At 34.9% G+C, this 19,993-nt stretch overlaps 1 protein-coding gene across 1 annotated transcript in view; it reads left to right on the top strand.

Annotated features, from left to right (window-relative positions):
• LOC142339271 (uncharacterized) overlaps positions 1–17,477 on the top strand; it is a 72,596-nt gene extending 55,119 nt beyond the window's left edge. The window contains exons 8-15 of the mRNA XM_075389174.1: positions 4,330–4,528; positions 6,493–6,665; positions 6,939–7,148; positions 10,870–11,007; positions 11,459–11,575; positions 13,217–13,351; positions 16,745–16,933; positions 17,119–17,477. Coding sequence (XP_075245289.1) covers positions 4,330–4,528; positions 6,493–6,665; positions 6,939–7,148; positions 10,870–11,007; positions 11,459–11,575; positions 13,217–13,351; positions 16,745–16,933; positions 17,119–17,286 — 1,329 coding nt within the window. The 3' untranslated portion in view covers positions 17,287–17,477. The remainder of the gene's footprint in view (positions 1–4,329; positions 4,529–6,492; positions 6,666–6,938; positions 7,149–10,869; positions 11,008–11,458; positions 11,576–13,216; positions 13,352–16,744; positions 16,934–17,118) is intronic.
• The last annotated feature ends 2,516 nt before the right edge of the window (positions 17,478–19,993 follow it).

Raw genomic sequence — 19,993 nt, 5'->3', positions numbered from 1 at the left:
AATTAGTGCTGCTTCCATTTTTGGAACTTTAGATAGACTTAGAGGAATCAATGTTGATCTACTTACTTAAAGACTTTCAAAATTTTTAGAGTTGTTGAACAAATAGGCAATTAAAGAAGAATTCATACAATTTCAGACAAAAATGTCAGCTCTCCAAGAGCTTCCGATACCTTGACATCAAAAACTTTGACTGGGTTCATATTTGATGTAATTTCAACGGCTGAAATTTTTACTTGATTTGCGTTCCATCGAAGTCCTTAATAAGAAAAATCATCCGCATGAAGCATCATCCACGAGGAAAAAGTGGTTCAATAAGGAAAGCTTTTTTTAGTTTTAGGTTCAGATAAAAAATAACTGCGAATTATCACAATAAAATTATTTTTATTTTTTCGTTTTTTATTGTTTTTAGCTCAACAGATACTTGAAATAAAAATATGTAGATCTGATTTCAGATGCTGAATATTTCATGAAAAGGGCCGGAAAATGCCCACAGTAGATTTTGCGACTGAAAATGGAGAAAATATGATCTTTTTGTTTTATTTCACGAATTTTCACTTCACCTTGACCTCATTTCAAACTGAAAATCAATATTGGCATAAATACTGCATCTAAAATTTGATCTACAATTTCTTGTTTCAAATTTTTGTTAAATTTGTTATTTGTTAATTTTTCTAATTCCATATCCTAAAATTGTTTGTCGCAAATTCAAGCATTCAAAAATAATGCTTTAAAATTCATTTTTTAACACAAAACTTGCTCGAATATTAACACGAAACGCAATTTTGCTGGCCTTGAATTTCTAGATAAAAGGAATGGAAAAATTCAGAAGTGTTGAATTTGGAACAGACAAATATCATGCAAACACAAACCGAAGGTTTACGTGTCCAAAATGAAAGAAAGTGTCCTTCAAAGATTAATTAAAACCCTAATATTTTCTCTTCATTCAGATTTTTTTTGAACGCAGGTACAAGTTTTTCTTCTCTAAGAGTCACTTCTTTTACTATCTCACTTCTGCAGCAATTTCTGTTATTTTTTGAAATCTAAAGTACCACAATACCGAGAAGAAACATCTGACGACAAATGAAATAAGAAATAGAGCGATAACTCTTGAGCAAAAGCAAAGAGTCAAACACAAATTTTTTGGCAACAAGCCTTAGTAAGTTGTTTTACTCTTTGGAACGATTTCAAATTCATAAGTAACCATGAAAATTGGCATTCAGACATAATTTAAAAACTTACAAAATCAAAGGCAAAAAGCATTTCTAATAGATGCTAAAGCAATAAATTTGATCAGGTCTGAGAATTTTCCTTTTTGTGAAACTACCCGGAGGTTGGTGGCAGAGCAAATCAGGGCTGAATCAGTCTAAAGACATTCTGTTTTTTAGGATGGCCAGTACTCTGTTCATGTCACTATTTACAATGGCCAGTCTGATTTTTGAGTGAAATTTACTTCATGAAAAATAATATGTTCAGCTTAATTCCCGCCAGAAAGGTCTGCTTTGTATGCCATTCGAACTTGCGCCTGGGTACATGTAACATTTAATTTGTGTAGCAAGTCGTAACCACTGAGCTAAATGGGCTTTGTTGTAATTGCCTACAAACTAGCTTAAATATAAATTGTGTGTATACTTCTATAGTAATTACAAGTTATGAGCTACAAATGTATGACATTACTCTGCTCAGACTTAACTTTGGGGTATGAGTAATTTTCAGACTACACAGGATAAGTTTAGCCTGGGCGAACTCTATGCCATCAATATAATCATAATGAAGAAATACTGCACATAAAGAAACCTAAAATATTCTGGAGATACAATGTTTCAGAATTGAAATAAGTTTTTACTCTTGAAATGTGCTCGTTCAGCGCTGAAAAGCTCTGCGACTCAAGTCCGGGTAGGTTCGGAGAAATCAATGCGGTGTCACTTAAAAACTTTATGATTTAAGAAGAGGCAAATAGTATGACTCTTAAAAGTCCTGAATCATAAAATTGAAAAAAAAGATGGAAAGCAGAATGGAAAATAAAAGTATTCAATAGAAAAACTTTCAGAATTTTATCATAGAGAGAAAAAATTTTAACTTTATTTTTTTTATCCACAAAATTTTGGGTGCCAAACTGTTGAATAACTGTTTTCTGTTTTAGTTAATATTTTTAGCCCTGTCAGAAACTTTAACCAAGCGTTATAGTACTCATGTTAGGTGCAAAGATTTGTTGCCACCTTTACAAAAAATGCCCTTTGCAAGTTTTTTGAAGTCGTCCAAAGTGAAGTTTGGGACTTCAAGTAAACATGCTGCTTTGATTTCGGACTCTGCCTTGATTTGAACATCAACTGTGGCACAATTTTTGCATCTAACCTGAGTTTCAATTTTTTAAGTTATAATTTTCATTAAAACTGTTTGAGTTTTCAATTTCTAACTGCGAAGCAGTTAGTGACAGTTTTAATCATTCAATTTGATCCCTAAATTGTTCTTCAATTTTTTCAAACACTATTATGATACTGTATTTTGTTGGTCTTGAGATTCTAAATATGACAAAAAGGACAAATCACAATTACACGCTTTAGAAAAAAGACACCAGAAAAAAAAACAAACGAAGATTTTTGTGTCCGCAATGACAAATTGGCATACGAAAATTAAAAAAACTACGAATTTGGTCTCTTTTTTCAGAGCTTTCTTCTTTCAAACGCAAGCATAATTACATAATTATCTACCATTGAAAGTTAGTACGCAAATTATATGGCAAAATTATAAAGCAAAATTGTTTTTTGTTACATACTCAATCCAAGGCACATTTGATCTTGTCAAATTCAATCTGGCACCTTCGATCTTGCCTGAGATCTAATTCCAACCTAAGGTATAAAGTATCCAAGATCACAAAATCTTCAATGAAAGAGGACACGTAACCCACCCAGATAGTGTTTTTATACAATGCAATGACAAATAATTTTTAAAGATTTTTAAATTTTTGTTTTAATGTTGAAAACGCGTTAATCAAATGGTACTTTTTAATTGTTTTTTTAACACATGTTGATTTTAATATCAATAGCTTTTTCAAAAAAGGGAGGAGACTGTATTCGCAGTTTTCACGAGAATCTTTGATCTTTTAGTAACTTTTGCTCCAATAAGATTTTCAGAAAAATAAATTATTTATTATCGAGGATTCTATTGTAAATTTTACTCATAATTCCAATTAGTGCCACTGTTCATTGATTAAAAGTGATATAAAAAGAAATTCTGTCATTATTTATAATCAGTTAGAAATAATTATTCTTTTAGATTTTCAAGATTTCTTTAATTTGTGTTCCCCTATCATTAATTGCCACTCTCTTGCGGATAAAAATGATTGCCTGAGCAAATAAATGTTTCTGCGCTCTAGTCAGTCAATATTTTATCAATTTTTGAGCAAAATTTAGGGAGTTCGAGATGGCTTCCAGAATTCTATGCTCTCATACTAAGATTTTACGGAGCAAAATGACCTCCTATATAGAACTCCTGATGGTGTGTTATAACGAATATAGAGTTTTTTGAGAGCCTGTCTGGTTATTTTCTCGCTCGTTTTCACACTCTTTCATGTGTAATTAGACCTTTTTGTCTTAGAATGTCAGGGTGAGCACTCAAATTGACATTGGACCCTCTAACTGGTCGAAATCCAACATAATCAAATAATGTACTCTCTCCCTCCTACTCCCTATGAAGACCAAATATCGGCTTTTTTAATAATTTTTTCTCGGATTTTTTTCCCAATGCAGCTAGCCGAAACTACAAAAAAGGGAAAATTTACAGTTTTCCATTTTATTTAAAATTTTTCAGTGGTTGAGACGCCATTCATTAAAGCAAATGAACGCACTTCACATATGCTTAACCACCAGAATCTTTTGCATTGCATAGTGGTATTTAAGCGTGGCAATGCTGTGGAAATATTCCTAAATTTATCCTTCCTTTGACATAATATTTTAACATATTTATCCTCCTCAAAGTTTTTATCCTCAAAACTGACTCTAGTCTTGTTTAAGCGCAAGTGTTAAATAGTTTTGAGCACTAAGCAAACTATATTGCTAGAAAAACCAATTCGCTGATATTTCTACACTCTTTATCCTGCTTTTCAGCACTGCTGACAAAGACATTAAAATATTATTTAATTTATTTGCACACATTATCATTTTCATTATATCCTTCAACGCTAAGCACTTAACAAACAAAAACGAGCAGTTATTGGCTGAAAGCTTCAACTTTTTATCCACAACTTTTTACTGCCTCGTACAAGGAAAAAATTTTTAACGCGGCACAAACGGAGAAATCGAGGCACCGGGAAAAATGTTTTCCATATTCCAGAAGAAACAGGACTCCCCATCTCCTGAGGAGGCGGCCAAAGACGATAAAAACTCTGAAGCTGGAAAGGAGGATTCAAGTAAGAAGGAAAAGGAGGAAGCGGAAAAGTCACAGGGAGAGAACAGCAGCAGTGGAAACCCACGAGAGTTACTTCATCAGAGGACACTCAGCCCTGTCATAATTGACTTAGATATTGAATCCGGTAATCAACTTTTCATTTTCCTTTTTATATACTTTTGTTAAAACGATGAGATTTGTAAATATTGCCCAGAAATCTTCCTACTTCATTAGGGTGCAAATAGTGCACTTTTGCAAATTTGAGATTTCGTGGTGCCATTTATTTAAGGACAACAGATACCATAAATAGCCAGATTTTCTAAATATGCGTCAGTTTTGTCCAAGGTAAAAATGGGATGCTATAGTCTTGGACAACAGTAACGAGCAATGCATAAAGTTAACCATTGTCCACGATTTTGATCATGTAAATCTTTGCAAATCTTTTCATTCAGCCTAAAACTTTACTGCCCAAACCTATTCTGAAATTAGAAGAGACCCAATATAGAGTCTTAATTGTTCTGATGAGCTGTGATCTGGGTATTTCTAAAAGTACTAATGGTCTTCTTAATCCGAAACAACTATTGCGAAGGATTTTTTAAAACTTATTTATTAATTAGGATTACTTTCATTTCATTTAAATTAGTGTGCTGTTGACTATCCTGGAACACAGATACACAGAATGGCGACAAATATTTCTAAATTTGAAGCAATTTTGAGCTAATTTCGTTTAGTGTTACTGTTATTCACCAACGCTTAGAACTCTTACAGTGAAACAAAGATCTTAAAAAACACTAACAATTTTGAGCAAGTTTGCAACTTGATGATGTTCACAATTTGCTCAACAACTTTTCTATATTTTTGAACGCATATCTTCCTAAATCATGGTTTTAAAGAAGTAGATATCAAAATTTTGCGCACACAATTTGATGAAAAATTAAGTTGAATAAGCCTCTATTCTTGAATTTGTTACCTAAAAAATGATTATTTAAAATTTGATCAAATAAAAATATCCCCAGAATAATTCCTTCTTCTTTATAATTACTTCAATTACGTGTTTATGGGCTTTTGCAAGAATAGAAACGGTTTCACTGCAATAATAACACTCTTTTTGGTTAACTACGAGCGTGAGATGAAAAAAAAACTTTTTTTTTCTAGACTCTCATTGGAGGCTATTGAATCAAATCTTCGTTTTGATTATGCATCTCCATTATACCAATTAAAAATGAAAATAGAAACTTCTTAAAATTCTCAGATTCAGTTTTTTCGAGAAACTGAAAATGGTCATGGATCGATTCAGTTCTCTAGAGTTTTTTAGTGGTAATTTTGTGCAAAATCTCCGAAATAAGTGGATCGGCCAAAAGTGACTTAACAAACAAACTCGAACCATCAAAATATTCCTATGCACCCAATTATGTTTGGAGAGTGCTCACTATAAGGACTGTCATTATTAAAAGACTGCTGTCATAATTTTATTGGGAAAGACATATATGGAGTTATGGTAAATTGGATATGAAAAAAGTCAACATCGCTCGAAATACTCTTAAAACAGAAACACAAGACAAATTCTTCAAGACACTTGAAAAAATTGAATTTTATGGTATCTTGGCAATCATTTCTAAGACCGTTTATGTTCATGGCACCAAGTAAAACTATAGTTTTGAGTTATGAAGGGACCATTTAAGAACCATATTTGAACCATGTAAGAAAAATATAGGAACCATATACAGTACCAAGCTGACATAAGTGGTTTATAGCGCGCAAAGTTGGGACTGCTATGCAAACGATGAATGGGTGTTGAAAGAATGCATATTTCTACGCACTGGATACCATATAAGAATTATATACGCAATTATGGGCATTCATTGCTAGAAAAGAATTTTTTGTATGGCCGATATGAGACCATATATGGTTTTTGGGTATGATTCCCAAGAAGTGTCAACCAGGGAACTGATATGCGGAAATATTTAAGTGCTCGAATTTTTTAGAAATAAAGTATGATGCTGTCATGCAAGTGCACGAAAAAATTTATTATAAGCTTGATCTGTGTACAGAAGACCTAAAAAGATAAAGAACAAATTTTTGCTCTGTCCGAAACTAATAATTGTTCAGAAATGCCGAATGTGGAAGCACCTCAGCCCTCCCCTCGGACTGCGTCTCCAGCTGTGGCTGCACCCGCAAATACTGGGGCCACTGAAGGGTTAGAGTCTGAGATTCAGAGATTAAAAGAAGAGAACTCTTCAATGAAGCGGAAACACGATAAAGAAGTGAACCAAATTAAACAGGTTTGAACAGTCCGCACTGATCCTTTCTCCTGTTTCCACTGGTTTCATTCTAAAATTTTAGTCAGTTATTTTAGTCTCTGCCGCTTTATGCGTTTTAAATGTTGTTGGTTTAGTATGTAGCGTAAAATTTTGAGGAATTTTTCTCACAGCTTTTGCTGTAATCCGTCACCAATTTTCATTGCATAACTGTTTTGATAAGAAAGCAAGGTTTCATCAACATATATCCACGGTTGCAGCTAATGAGATCCATGTGTGAACTAAAATCACATTTAGGACTGTGAGCGCCAACTGCGTGAGAAGGATACACTGTTTAAAAAAGAGAAGGAGGAAGCTTCGAAGAGATTTGCACAGGAGAAGAAGGACTTAGAGAGGGGTCTGAGCAGTGACCACGAGAAACAGTTGCAGGCATTCCAGGACAAGAAGAGGGAGTTGGAGGAGAAGTTGGAGTATGAGAAGGCGGAATTGTGTCACGCCTTCCAAATGGTAAGATGAAAAGGAAAAAAAATACCTCCCTCATCATGTTTATGAGCCAATGGTAAAATTTTGAGTTGTTTTATACTGCGTAACACAATGCTAAATGACAAAGAGTATAACATTCAATGCAAGGAGGGCATTGCATTATGTAATGTTTATGTCATATAGTTGACCATTTCTATCGCCTAGCCAGCTTACGTTAAGCTGGTTCAGGAAAGAATATATAAAATAAGTTAGAGTATATCAGAATTAAATCCTCCAGTTCCTGCAAATAGACCATAATCTGCTTCAACAAACATAGTTTTGCTTTCCTTGAGTTTTTGCGATGTGAGTAAATATCAATGTAATCGATCATGATCTGACCAATTGTCTTACCTTAGGTGGGTTTGGACTGACACCAAGGGTTAACCAAGACTGTTTGGTCTGACTACTAGCGCCGATAGACTGTTTGGTTTGGCCAACGACATGTTTTTGGAATGGTCGGTTTGGAATCCCTTGTCCGCGACCCAAGTCGGTATGGCCTGTCTTGGGTTGCGAACGTCGTCCGTTGTATACTTATCAGAGCTCTATAAGGAGCCTCTCCTGTAAACGGTCAGTGGCTGAGGGGCATGACAAAAGTTATTTCTATATGATGAATTGGGATCCTGCAGAGAGGGGAACGTCAATTGTTACTTATCAATAAGGGTTAACTTCATCTTCACTTAATTTACCTAACTTACCCTCATCGTGGGACCAAAACGACAAAAATGACAACAATCGACACCTCTTGAATAAATTACCGACGAAAACGACAAAAATGACAATAATCGATACTTCGCAAATAAATTACCAAAATTACATAAATTACCATACTTCATACATAAATTTAAAAAAATTCGGGAAAACAACTTCATACATAAATTACAAAAAATTCACGCAACCAACTTCGTACATAAATAAAAAAAATTGATTAAAATTTAATGAGGGCAATGGGAACATTGTTGTACAATTATTAAGTTTTTAATTTTTTCCTATTAATTCTTGCCAAAGTTGAGGGCGACAAGCACCATTATAGAGAGGAAAAATTTTATAAGCGAAGTCTTTGCAAATTAGGAAATTTTAGATGAAGGTTTTGTAATTCATTTACAGAAGGAGACAATTGTTAGAGAAAAACTCTTACTTTATACAGTCCAGAAGAATTTTAAGAACCAAACTTATGTGTTTTAAATGGCATTTCCCTATCTTGCACTTTTTGACTAATTGCCTGTCTGGCCCATTTGCTTATCGTGTGAGAAATTCAAAGTTTTTTCTAATTTCTGATCTCTTTACGCATTGTAATCGTATACGCTTAATTACAAAAGATATATAAACAGTAATGTGATCAATCCACTTAAACTGCTCAGTGAAGTAATTAAAGAGAAGGGATCAGGTAAAAAAATATGAATGCATCAAAAAGTCATACTGAAATTAACAAAATTTAATTAAGAAGTTCTAAGTTTGCACAATTTCGTAACGTCTTTTGCTCGAAAAGAACTTGCATCAATAAAAGTGAACATAAAACAAGCATACGCCCACAAGAAAGGTAGAGCCGATATATTATAGATTTGAATTATAATGAACCCACAATCCAACGTAAATTAAATTAAGCAGCTGAAACTAAAACAATTCAGCAAGTGCTCTAAGGAAATCTGATAACCTAGTTGACAATCACTTCGAGCCCACGCTTTCTCAGTTAATCCCATTCGTTATGATTTTTGTCTTTTGACTGCAACCCTGATCGATGTTGTTGAGGAGCAATTAAAATTGAAACATTGAGTGACGTTAGTTATAAATCACACGTTTATAATTTGACTTTTGTAAAGCGAAAAGGGGAGACAAACCCGAATAGAAAATAAAAAGTAGATTCAACACAAAAATTTGCCTAAAAGCACAGATGTATTCATATTTCAATCCTATAGTTTTTTACTTCTTTAATCTAGTCAAAGTAGTATTATGAGGAACAGAGGAAAAAATACGATTGGAGAGCAAATTTGTTAACATAAACTATTTCTGAATATGCTTTGAGATATATTTTTTTTAATTACTCTTCAACAACAAAAAGCAAACATGCATAGGGTTGGATAACAAAAAATCCCAGGGATTAGGGAGCAAAAAGAAAATGAAATAATTGTGAAGGCTGCAAACAGAATTGTGAGCATAATTTTACAAGTTTCTACCAACAACCTCCACAAAAAAATTTTCAAAAAGTTTTTTGATCAGACACTGACCAAACACACAAAATGGTTTTAAATTCACGCACATGAACATTTTGCTCGCCTAGCCAAAGTTTTGTTTCTCACCTATTTTTCTTGCTCTCTCTTTCTCTCTCGGAATAGTGAAAGAACGAAAACGACTGTTTCTGGTTTTTGTTTACTTGCCTTTTTTTGGTATCTTGACATGAACGCTTATTTTCAGGTGCAGCATTGACTTCTACGTCCTGATTCACTGACACTTAGCAAGTTAAAAAAATCAAAGGAACCATAATTTCGTTTCAAGTAGTAAAACCGAATCTGAACATATGTCCTTTTCGAGGCACCAAAATGACAACGATTAAATATTAGCCATCAGAGAAGCTGATGGAGGTTATTAATAAAGGCTATTTGATAGGTTGGAACAAATTCTCTGCGAAACACAGACCGATGCAAATCCCCCGTTTTAGATTTTTCAAAAAAGTTCTTGTCTCATGCATTTCAGTTTCTTAGAAGTTTGCACCTTTTTTGTCTATAACTCTTGTTTAATCAGAAATTTTTGTATGAGTTTGTATGGGTCTCCAAAAAAAACAACCTCAATGTATGTTAGTTAGGTTGGACTTATTTTACAGCCATTTAATTAATTAGAAAGTCTCGTTTGCAAATGATCCTTTGTGCTTTTTTAGAAACGACGAAAGGTTTGCCATATTAATTAAATGTCATTCATTTATAGACGTTATGGAAAAATCTTTAGCGCAGCTCCCTCTCATTTATCTATCAACCGTTCTCCGATCAACCATAAAGATATAGCAATTTTTTTTCTAGTGATTAGACTTGTCATTCCCCATCCCAACATAATTGAGACTGGCTTTTAGATAATAATAAAGCCAGATGTTTACGAGTTGCTGATTATTATTGGTTAAAAATTCAAAGGTATATGAGAAAAATATACTGAGTTAGTGTTTTAAAGAGTCTATGGTCAATTGAAGAGCTTCTAAAGACGGGCTTGACTAATAAATGTGAAAAGTAAGTTCTCACCTCGTGTGGTTTATTTGCTATGTACTGTAGCAGTGCTACATACAATACAAAACTCAATAATCTTTAGTGCTATCTGATGCAATCCTACTGTGCTGTTGCCGTAGTCTATGTCGACATAGTGAACCAACCAATCACACTATGCCAGCTGGCAAAAAGTATAAACCATCACTAAAAAAGCAGTGAATTTGTACTAGAAGCACTTTTTTCAACTCTGCGAGGACTCAATCCACTGGCTGGCGATTCAAGCCCAGCAGCAGAGGAATAACCGCCAACAACAACAAGCTCAGCTGAGCGCGGCAGCTAAATGCTTAGCGATATAGCTCAAGCAGTAAGGGCTAATGCTTAGCTTATTTCCTCACATTAGTAGTACATACAATTATGCGCTATATTAGATAGTGATGACTGTAACTAAGTATATGTTTCCAATTCAACATCTCATTATTCACGCATACTTTTTACTCTAAAGTACTGTGCATTATTTATAGGAGCGGTCTGACCTTGACAGTGGGCACAAGAAGGAGATAGAGAAGATGAAGATACAGTTTGAGGCCAAGATGATGGAGCTGTCTGCTCAGAACGACAAACTCACTCAACAACTGGACCAAGTCGAGGACAAATTCAAGGAAAGACTGCCACATTCAGACCGTTCTTTCCATTTAATAGTTGACACCTTTTGCCCCCCCCCCCCACCCTCCCCTCCCAGTGTTTTGTAATCCAAGCTTTCAAATTGTGCGTAGCTAATTACTATGTAGAAAAGCACGTGCAGCTGGGGGCGTAAAAATTAAAAAAAAACAAATATTCACTAAGCGGGGCGGGGGGATAGAGCCAGATTGCTGTCGCGATTCTTTTCATTCCGGCACAACATTGCGGACATTATGCGGTCCCAAAAAAATTTAAGATTAGGGCATTTGAATGATTTTTTTACCAGTTAATTAAAATTGACTGCTTTATTATTTAATCACCTGAAAATGTCCACGCCCGAAAGTATACAGATTACGATGCAAAAGGTGCGATTGAGGGTTGCAAATAATATGTACCAGGTGATTCAAAAATAAAACTGTATGTGTCTTACAGATGTTGCGTCTTGAGAATGAACAGAATAAAGCGGCCAAAGGCGGCAAGATGTTGTCGGCGAAGGAGCCAGAGATACCACCAGCTGTCCAGGTCGAACTGGTTGACCTCTCTAAACAGGTTTGACTTGTTGACCTCATCATTTTAAAACACCTTCAAACGAAAATACAGTTGTACAGAATGCATATACACCTAACAAAGTGTTTTTCTGTCTAAAATGAGCAAATTGTAAGAATTTACAAATTTTCTGCTACGATTCGCTTTGCAAATTTCCACAAATTTAGAAACATACAAATTAATCTTTACAAGTCATAGTTCTCACAATTTTAGCTCACAACTTTCAAGTTTTTTATGCGACAAAGTTCTTTTGTGAGAAAGTTGCTATTTCTGGCAAGTTATTGCGGTTGAGCTTAACAACTCAGAAATCAAATTGAATAGCGCTTCAAGGCCATTTCAAGCCTTAAAGCTAGAATAGCGTGACAAGCGAAATTTAATGCTACATTCTATCGAAGCCATTTCGATTTGTTCATTTTGTTCAACATTTACATTTAGCAACTATTATTAGTACACAATCGTCATTCATGAAGTCAAACTATAACTCAAACTCGAACTACCTCAACAACCAGCAAAACAACATTACGAATTAGCAGTATTGCATCAGATTCTTTGCGATTGGATTGCGAGTCAACCTGTTATTGATACAGAATATTCGACAAAACTTCTACATGGTTAACAAATTTCCCATGACATCAAATTTACACTGAAAAAGTGACGTTATGGAAAACTGTTCACATTCTGTCGACATTATTATCTACAACCAATCAACAGTTGAATTTGACATGTAAATCCACGTGACTAGCAGCATAAAAGGAGCTTGAAAAACTACCAAAAATCAGTTGAAATCTGCAATTTGGTTATATTAAACTGACATACGGTGCGTATTGAAGCACACCTTCTTGAGCGGTAAATTACTTGTTATCGTGTCTTGTTTCTGTAGATCATATTAATGATTGTACAGTTTTAACTTTATTTTGACTTGTGAAAAGAGAATTAACTTTGATATTCTCAAAACTTTCTTTTCTGAGGAACGAAGTTCCTAAGTAAGAGAAACTTTGTGCAAAGCATAAAGTCAGTTTCTCTTACTGGCTTTAACGAAGCCTACTCTAGTTCGAAATTGGTGTTACTGAAACCAATAGAGAGACTTGCTAACATTAAAGTCAGAAAATTATTCTTATTATCAGATTTGCAACTGGTAAGACATACTGTTTTACAACTGCTTACTGCAGCAGGTTGAAACTTTGCACAGTTATAGCCAAGTTATAGGGCTACAATTTGTAGGAACGGGAATTCCTAAATTCGGTATATAACTTGAGTTATTAACAAAACTCAACAAAATTAGATTGTTTCAATTTGAATTATTTTGTTATTCTGATAGAAACAAGTTTGTTATTCAGCAAAGCTGAGCAATTAGTTATCAAGCGTAATAGAGAAACAAGTAATGCAACGGTATTCTACAGTATAGCGGATAAAACAGTTCACAAAAGTTAACTGCAAAAACACAATATCCGGACAGATTTGAAACCGCTGAAACGAACTGGGCGGTGTAAAGTTTTCCTTGACTTTGATAGGAGAGCAGCCGTTACACAAGTTAACCATCCAGTATCGCTCTGAGAAGTAATAGCTAAACAATCTTGATGTTAATCAAAGAAAGAAAGTTTTTTTTTCTATATCGTCTCACCAGCTCTTGGGAAATTTTTTTAGGTAATGCGACTTCGAGCGGACTGTGAGAAGTACAGCAGACAGGAGGAGGAGAACCAGATAGAGATCCAGAGACTGAGACACTCAGAACAGGACCTTAAGATTGAGAAGGAGACTCTTGAGGAAAAACTGGCCGTGGTAAGTTCTCAATTTCTGATGTTATTCTTCATTACGTGATCATCATTTTTAGTGCGACAGAGAAAACCTGCCACACTACTTTGCTTTTTCATATTTTGTCTTCTAGAAACAAAACAGCTAAATTGATAAAGTGGTGTTTTTAAAAAGCTGATAAACGTTTAGCAGACGATTTCTCTCCTGTTGGCAGTAAAATTAGCAAGAAACATACGCAGCTCTTCGGAGAAAATTTGTGTTACGACCCAAGTCTCCATTCATCCACAGAAATAAATTGAGCATCTCTTCAATTTTGAAAATTTTGAAAAATAGATGCGTATTGAATTCTGCAAAAACACTACTCCCCACTAGTTACCGAAAACTGGTCAAATAAAGTGGTTATTATTACAAAAATTTTAGGGAAATTTGACTACATACGCGAATGAAATGGAGACCGATGGTCATCTAGGCATTGCAAGTATTCAGAAGGTTTCAAGAAACAAGAAATTGAATTTCATTCACAAACCAGTGAAAAATGCTAGAAATAAGTTTTGTTTATGAAGAAAGTAGCATTTAAATGCGCTATTGAAAAAATGAAAACGAAATATTTGCGTTCGTCAATCTTTTTGAAATTTAATTTACAATTAATTGAGCGTTGTTTCATTTGTCTCTTTCATTTGTTTCAGGAAATTGGTGATTCACTTTGCTTTATTTTAACACCTTTGCCATGATTGTGAAAACACAATATATTCAACACTGGGAAAATGTTTTGTTGATTTTATCAAAGGCACGTGAAGCTGATTTTGCCTTGACTAATTTGAATCCGCTATCAGTGAAGTTTTCTTTGAAGAGTTAAGAAAGCCAATTTTTGTTATTTATGACAAAGGAATTTGAAAAGAAGATACGCCAACTTTGTTCTTTTATCCCATTTTGCAATAAGGAGAAGAAGATAATTTTTTTGAAAAAGTATCGTTTTTCAAAACTTTAGCATCCACGTTTTTTAATTTCTGGTAAACGGATTGATTGACACAGGTGCGGCTTTTGTCTTTTTCGCGGATGTTTTTGATAATACCAAATATGATACCATTTGGCTTTTTGCACAATTTGTAATCATTTGTCATTTTGTTTCAAACCATCAATTTTTATGTCATCGCAAAGAATAAGGGCTGCTGATATTTAACAATTCTTTTATCAAAATATCCAGCATCTGAAAAATTTTTAGCTTGCTCGTTGGGGGAAGATTTTCAAGGCTATCGAACGTCTAAATCAATATGGTGTTTTTAATTTGACCTCACAATTATTTGCTGTTTCGGGATGCAAGAAGCTTGCATATTAGCAGAATTTGTTCACAAAATTTTTCGAATTTGTGACCTGGTCTTGAGTGAAAACTTCATCTGCAGTTCTTAATTTTTTGTTTGAATTTTTTCGTACTTCCATTGGACGTTTCCATAAACAAATATTCATAGGAAATTTTTCACTTTCGCAATCACGCTGAACTAACTTTAATGTCGCTTTCTCATCAATCGAAAACGTTGTGTCTCGCAGAGCTGACGTCTTAGCAAAATATAACGTTTTAAAGCATTTCAGGTTGAGGCAGTTGTTTTTGGCTTGCATTGTCTATTTTCTGAGTCCACCTATCAAGAGGAGCAATGGTCGGACGGTCAAAGTTTCTTCAAAGGCAACCTACGCGCAATTGATAAATACTGTTCAGATAGTTAAAGGATTATCACTGAGTCCAAGTTTTGTTGGAGTTTGTTCAACGATATTACTTTTTCCATCTCATTGAGACTAGTCTACTAAGCAAAAAATTTTAAGATTATCTCGTTTGTTATAACTTTTAGGGTTTTGATCCAACAAAGATTTTTGAGCTCGACTTCATTTTGATAAACCAGATTTTGCAGTTCACACTTCATTTATTATTACTCTTAGCTGCTGTTTCAGGGACTCTATTAGATGTGGAACCATAGTACTGGTAGTTTTTTGACACCCGCTTCAATTTCTTCTTTCAGCGTCTTTCATTTTTCACTTTTCGTTGGGATTAAGTGCGGTGTGCCTTATATTGGTGCTTGACCAAGTAAGTTAGGCACGTTTTGAAGTTGAGGCAGTTAGTGATCGTTAGCTTCAAATTTTAGTTCAATCGTAGCCGTCTCACTGAGCAGAGCTTTGTTTTTGGTCATTTTTAAGTGACATACACAATTGCAAATCACAAATCACATTGCCTTACAAGATTACGAAAACCTCAAAAAAGCTGCCATGTTGCAACTCAGTTTTCGAAAAAAAACAATTTTGAAGTTGTTTCGGCGGAAAGATATTCTTTCTTTCTTTCATAAAGCTCAATCGGAAACAAAAAATGTGAGTGACTATGAAATTAAACCTGAAGTGGACAAAACGAATGAAAAAAATCACCTCCAAATTTGAAATGAGAGTTAAGAATGATCACACTGATCTGATAAAAAAATAAAGAAGACATATGGAGGTTAACAAATGTAGGCATAAGACAAATAATTTACCTCCTCTGCATTGAGCAAAAATGGGGGGGGGGGGTGTTGTAATACAAAAATAAATTATGTATAAGGTACGGCTCAGATTGCTCTCTAGGATCACAAGGACTCAGAGAGGTTACTACGTCCCAATTCGCTCTATGTTGCCCTACTCCATGCAGAAAGTTGAATTACGGAAAAAAACATACAAATAAGAAATTTTCCCATTCTCTGTATTTTTTGTTTGTGATTTCCGGATAATTTTCGATGTTACAAAACTGCAATAGGTTTGAAAAGCTAAGATTTTGGCCCTAGTATTTCAAGGAAATTGTTCTGGTATACTATTAACAAATGTGAGTTGATTTCAGACTAACAAAATGGTAAGGATTATATGTATATCCGCTGCTTTCACGTTGTACCAAACTGAACCAACAGTATCCCTAATTGACTGGTGAATGTTCTCGTTAAAGATCGAAGCCTGTTAAGGATCCGGGTTTTAACATTTACTGTAACTTCAAGGGAAAAACCAGCAATTACATCTCTATTGCATTTGGTTCCATCACATTGATTTTAATTCGTTATCGATGCTCGGAAAAAAAAGTCATGTAAAATTTTTTTCTAGATTTCTTTTTAAGAAATTCTACTTGAGCCGTGTTGAATTTTTGAAACAAATTACTGAAACCAAAGCGAGTCGCTGTGAACATGTTCGCTTCATAGAGAAAGCAGCAATTTTAATCTCATATATTATGAATTATAATTTTCTGATATATTATGAATCTTACTAAAATTCAAAGCAGCTTCTTCAAAGGGAAAAACTTTTTGGTTGCAATTGAATGTGCGAATTTTAGCTTGCATATATTACCAACAAATTTGTTGACTGATGATGTGAAAAAAGTTTCTCCAATCACAACAGATTAATCTGTTTCCACGTTGCATTCAGATGCAAAAGCGGCTGCGTGAGTTGGAGGAAGATCGCAACTCACTGGCCAGTCTGAAGTCTCAGTTGGGACAAGAGGCATCAGAGGTCAAGTCAAATCACGAAGCAGAGGTCAAAAGGATGGAGGAGGAGTTCGACATTGTCAAGAAGGATATGGAATTAAAGTTCAAGGAGGAACTATGCTGCGAAAAGGTTTTAAGCATGGATTAATAATTGCTTTTGGAAAATAAATGATGACTTTACGAGGAAAGAGTAATATTAAAAAAATATCAATTGATCAATCGAAAACCGCTTGTGACGTCTTTGCATGTCATTTCAGATTTTGATTGCAGAAAAAATTATTTACTTTCATATCAGATGAACACATGGCATTTCAGGTGAAGTTAGATGAATTGATGATCGCAAAAGTGGAGCTGGAAGAGAAAGAAGGAGAACTGAACTTGGAGATTGAACAGCTGAACAAGCGCCTCAGCCAGTCAGATGAGATGCACGCCAAAGAGATTGAAGCAATTGTGGTGGGCAATGTTTCTCGAAAAAAAAATTAGCGTTTAACTATCTCAACCTATTTTGATGTTTCATTAGATCTTGAAAAAGAATCAATACTTTTTTGCCCTCAAGTTGCCTGAAATATTGCCTGACATAGCGCATTACATTTTTGTGAAATTTTTTATTGAACTTATTGTCTATAAACAATTACGCCATATGATTTGAATTACACACTTTCAGTTATTAATGCCGCCTCCTCAATTCAATTTTTTTGGTGAGCAAAATTTATTTTAAAAAATGGGAAATTGTTGCACGAGCTTTGAAGTTTTGTTACTCAAATTAATTCAACTAAAAAAATATTCATCACCACAGCTAAACCTTTGAGGAAACAATAGTAATATTTTTGAAGTTTTTTAGAAATTCAAACAACCTTTACTGCGAGTTAGTTATTTTAGAATGTACTTATGTGTTCTGCTGACTAGACAAAATTTTAATATAGAATTTTTTTGCTAGATGTCACTGACATGACTTCTTTTTGTTGAAAAAGAACGGAAGTGACTTTCAACAACAGCCACATAACACAAATAATCATCCAAAACATTCGCCATCAATTGAAACTAACATATATAATCTAAAAAAAATATCAAACACTGATTTTTAATAACATACTCGAAAAATAACCCCACCAAAAATAACTGGTTTTAAAAAAAATTTTTGACGCCAAACCAAGTCAGACAACAAACTCAACCCCCAAAAAGCTAAAAATTGCTTGAAAAAATTCATTAAAAATAGAAATCAGTTGATTTCCGCCATGAGATTTTTTGATGTTACTGTATTCAAATATCTAGAAATTTAACAATAACCGTTCGAATGTTACAGCAAGAGATTTCACAAGTTATCACAATAGATTGAAAGCAGATTCTAGAGAGCAAAGTACTGTCTTTAAAGTTTGATCCAATTTGATTACAATTTACCGTCCGCGTGTTTTTTGCATTCCTTTTTTCGAGTTTTACCTACCCCAATTCCCCCCAATTGGTTGCCGCCCCAACCCCGCTCTTTTTTTCGCTAAATGGGTTTGGGATTTTACCCATACCGAATTGCCCCCGGCTGGTTGCCTTCCCAACCCCACGCTCTTGCTTCGCTTTCGGATATGGGGTTTTATCACCCCAAATCCGCGCGTTTGATTGCCTTCTCAACCCCTGCGCTTTCATGCTGAACAGGTTTGGGGATTAACCCACCTCAAATTCCCCCTGAAGGTTTTCATTCCAAACCCCGCGCATTCTTTTTTTTCGGTTTTTGGGATTTTACCCATCCCAAATTACCCCCTGTTGGTTGCCTTCCTAACCCACCGCGCTTTCCTCGCTTTTCGGATTTGGGATTTTACCCACCTCTAAGCCTAAATTAACCTTAACCCTATTCCTGACCTAACTCTTCCCGGTTGATAGCCTTCCCAACCCCTACCGCATTCTTCCTAAACGGATTTGGGGTTTAACCCACCTTAAATTGTCCCGATTGGTTTCTTTCTCGACCCACCCGCGCATTTTTTGTTTTTCGGTTTTTGGGGGTCTTACCGAACCCAAATTCTCCCTCGGTTGGTTGACATCCCAAACTCTGCGCTTTCTTTGCTTTTCAATTTTGGGGTTTTGCCTGCCCCAAATTCAGACCGGTTGGTTGCCTTCCCAACGCCCGCACTTACTTTGTTTTCTGGGTTTTTTGGGAATTTAACCGACCCGAATTACCCGATTGGTCGCTTTCCCAAACTGCCACGCTTTCTTTGCGTTTCGGTTAGAGTTTTTACTTACCCCAATTTCCAGCCGGTTATTCGGTTTCCCAAAAATTGCTTTTTCTTTGATTTTCGATTTTGAGGTGAAGAATCCAAGTTCTTACTAGCACATAATATAAAAAGCTTACAATTATTTGATGAAAATTAATCAAAATCAAGATCTGGAGTCGGAATTTTCAAACTTGTAAATGGTACAGGAACATCGTCTACCAGTAAACTCGTCCTTTCACTAAAAAAACCCATCCATCAAACAAACTTGAACTGTGGCACAGAATAGATTATAAATTTTTAGATGGATCTCTAGTGGATAATTAGGCGCAAAGTGGTAGTAAAAAATAATAGGACATTGTTTTCCATGCAGAAGTATGACCCTAGAAAGAACTGTCACTTATGTGGTTGAACTCCAAAAGTTCAGATTACCAAAAGAAATTCATCACATTTTCTAACAACCGGCATAGACTTCGACCCCTCCCATTAAAGAATTTTGAAAAAAATAGGCCTAGATGCATACTTCTCTTCGCGTGCTCAAGTTGTACGCAGTGTTCATCTAGAGGTTGCCAATAGAATGAACAATTCTTTGCATCCGTCGACTTATAAGCCATTGAGGAAAACCAAAAAAATCTTTTCTCAATTGTGGAAATCTTCCTGTTGGTTTGAGTAACTCTTTTCAATCCAGGCTAGCAAAGCATAGTGATTTCCAAGATTTTACAAATCCTTTGCTTCCTATGCAAGTGAAAATTGAGTGGATGTTCAAACCGCCTGCAGCTCTACACTTCGGTGGAAATCGGGAACGTCTAGAGCTAACAATTAGGTTATTTCTGCTAAAGCTAATCTGGTCTCGAAACCTTTCATATGATATTTTGTCGACACTGGTCTTTGAGATTAAATCTAATTTGAACTCTAGACCCCTAAAAAACGTTCCGAAAAAAATGATCGATCCTCCTTCTCTAACGCCTAATAAAATTTTACTAGGAAGAGCGTCA

This window comes from Convolutriloba macropyga, chromosome 5 (assembly GCF_964194025.1).
Source record: "Convolutriloba macropyga chromosome 5, txConMacr16.3, whole genome shotgun sequence".
Lineage (NCBI taxonomy): Eukaryota > Metazoa > Xenacoelomorpha > Acoela > Convolutidae > Convolutriloba > Convolutriloba macropyga.
Note: the sequence above shows the minus strand (reverse complement) of the source record. Positions and strands in the feature narration are given on the sequence as shown.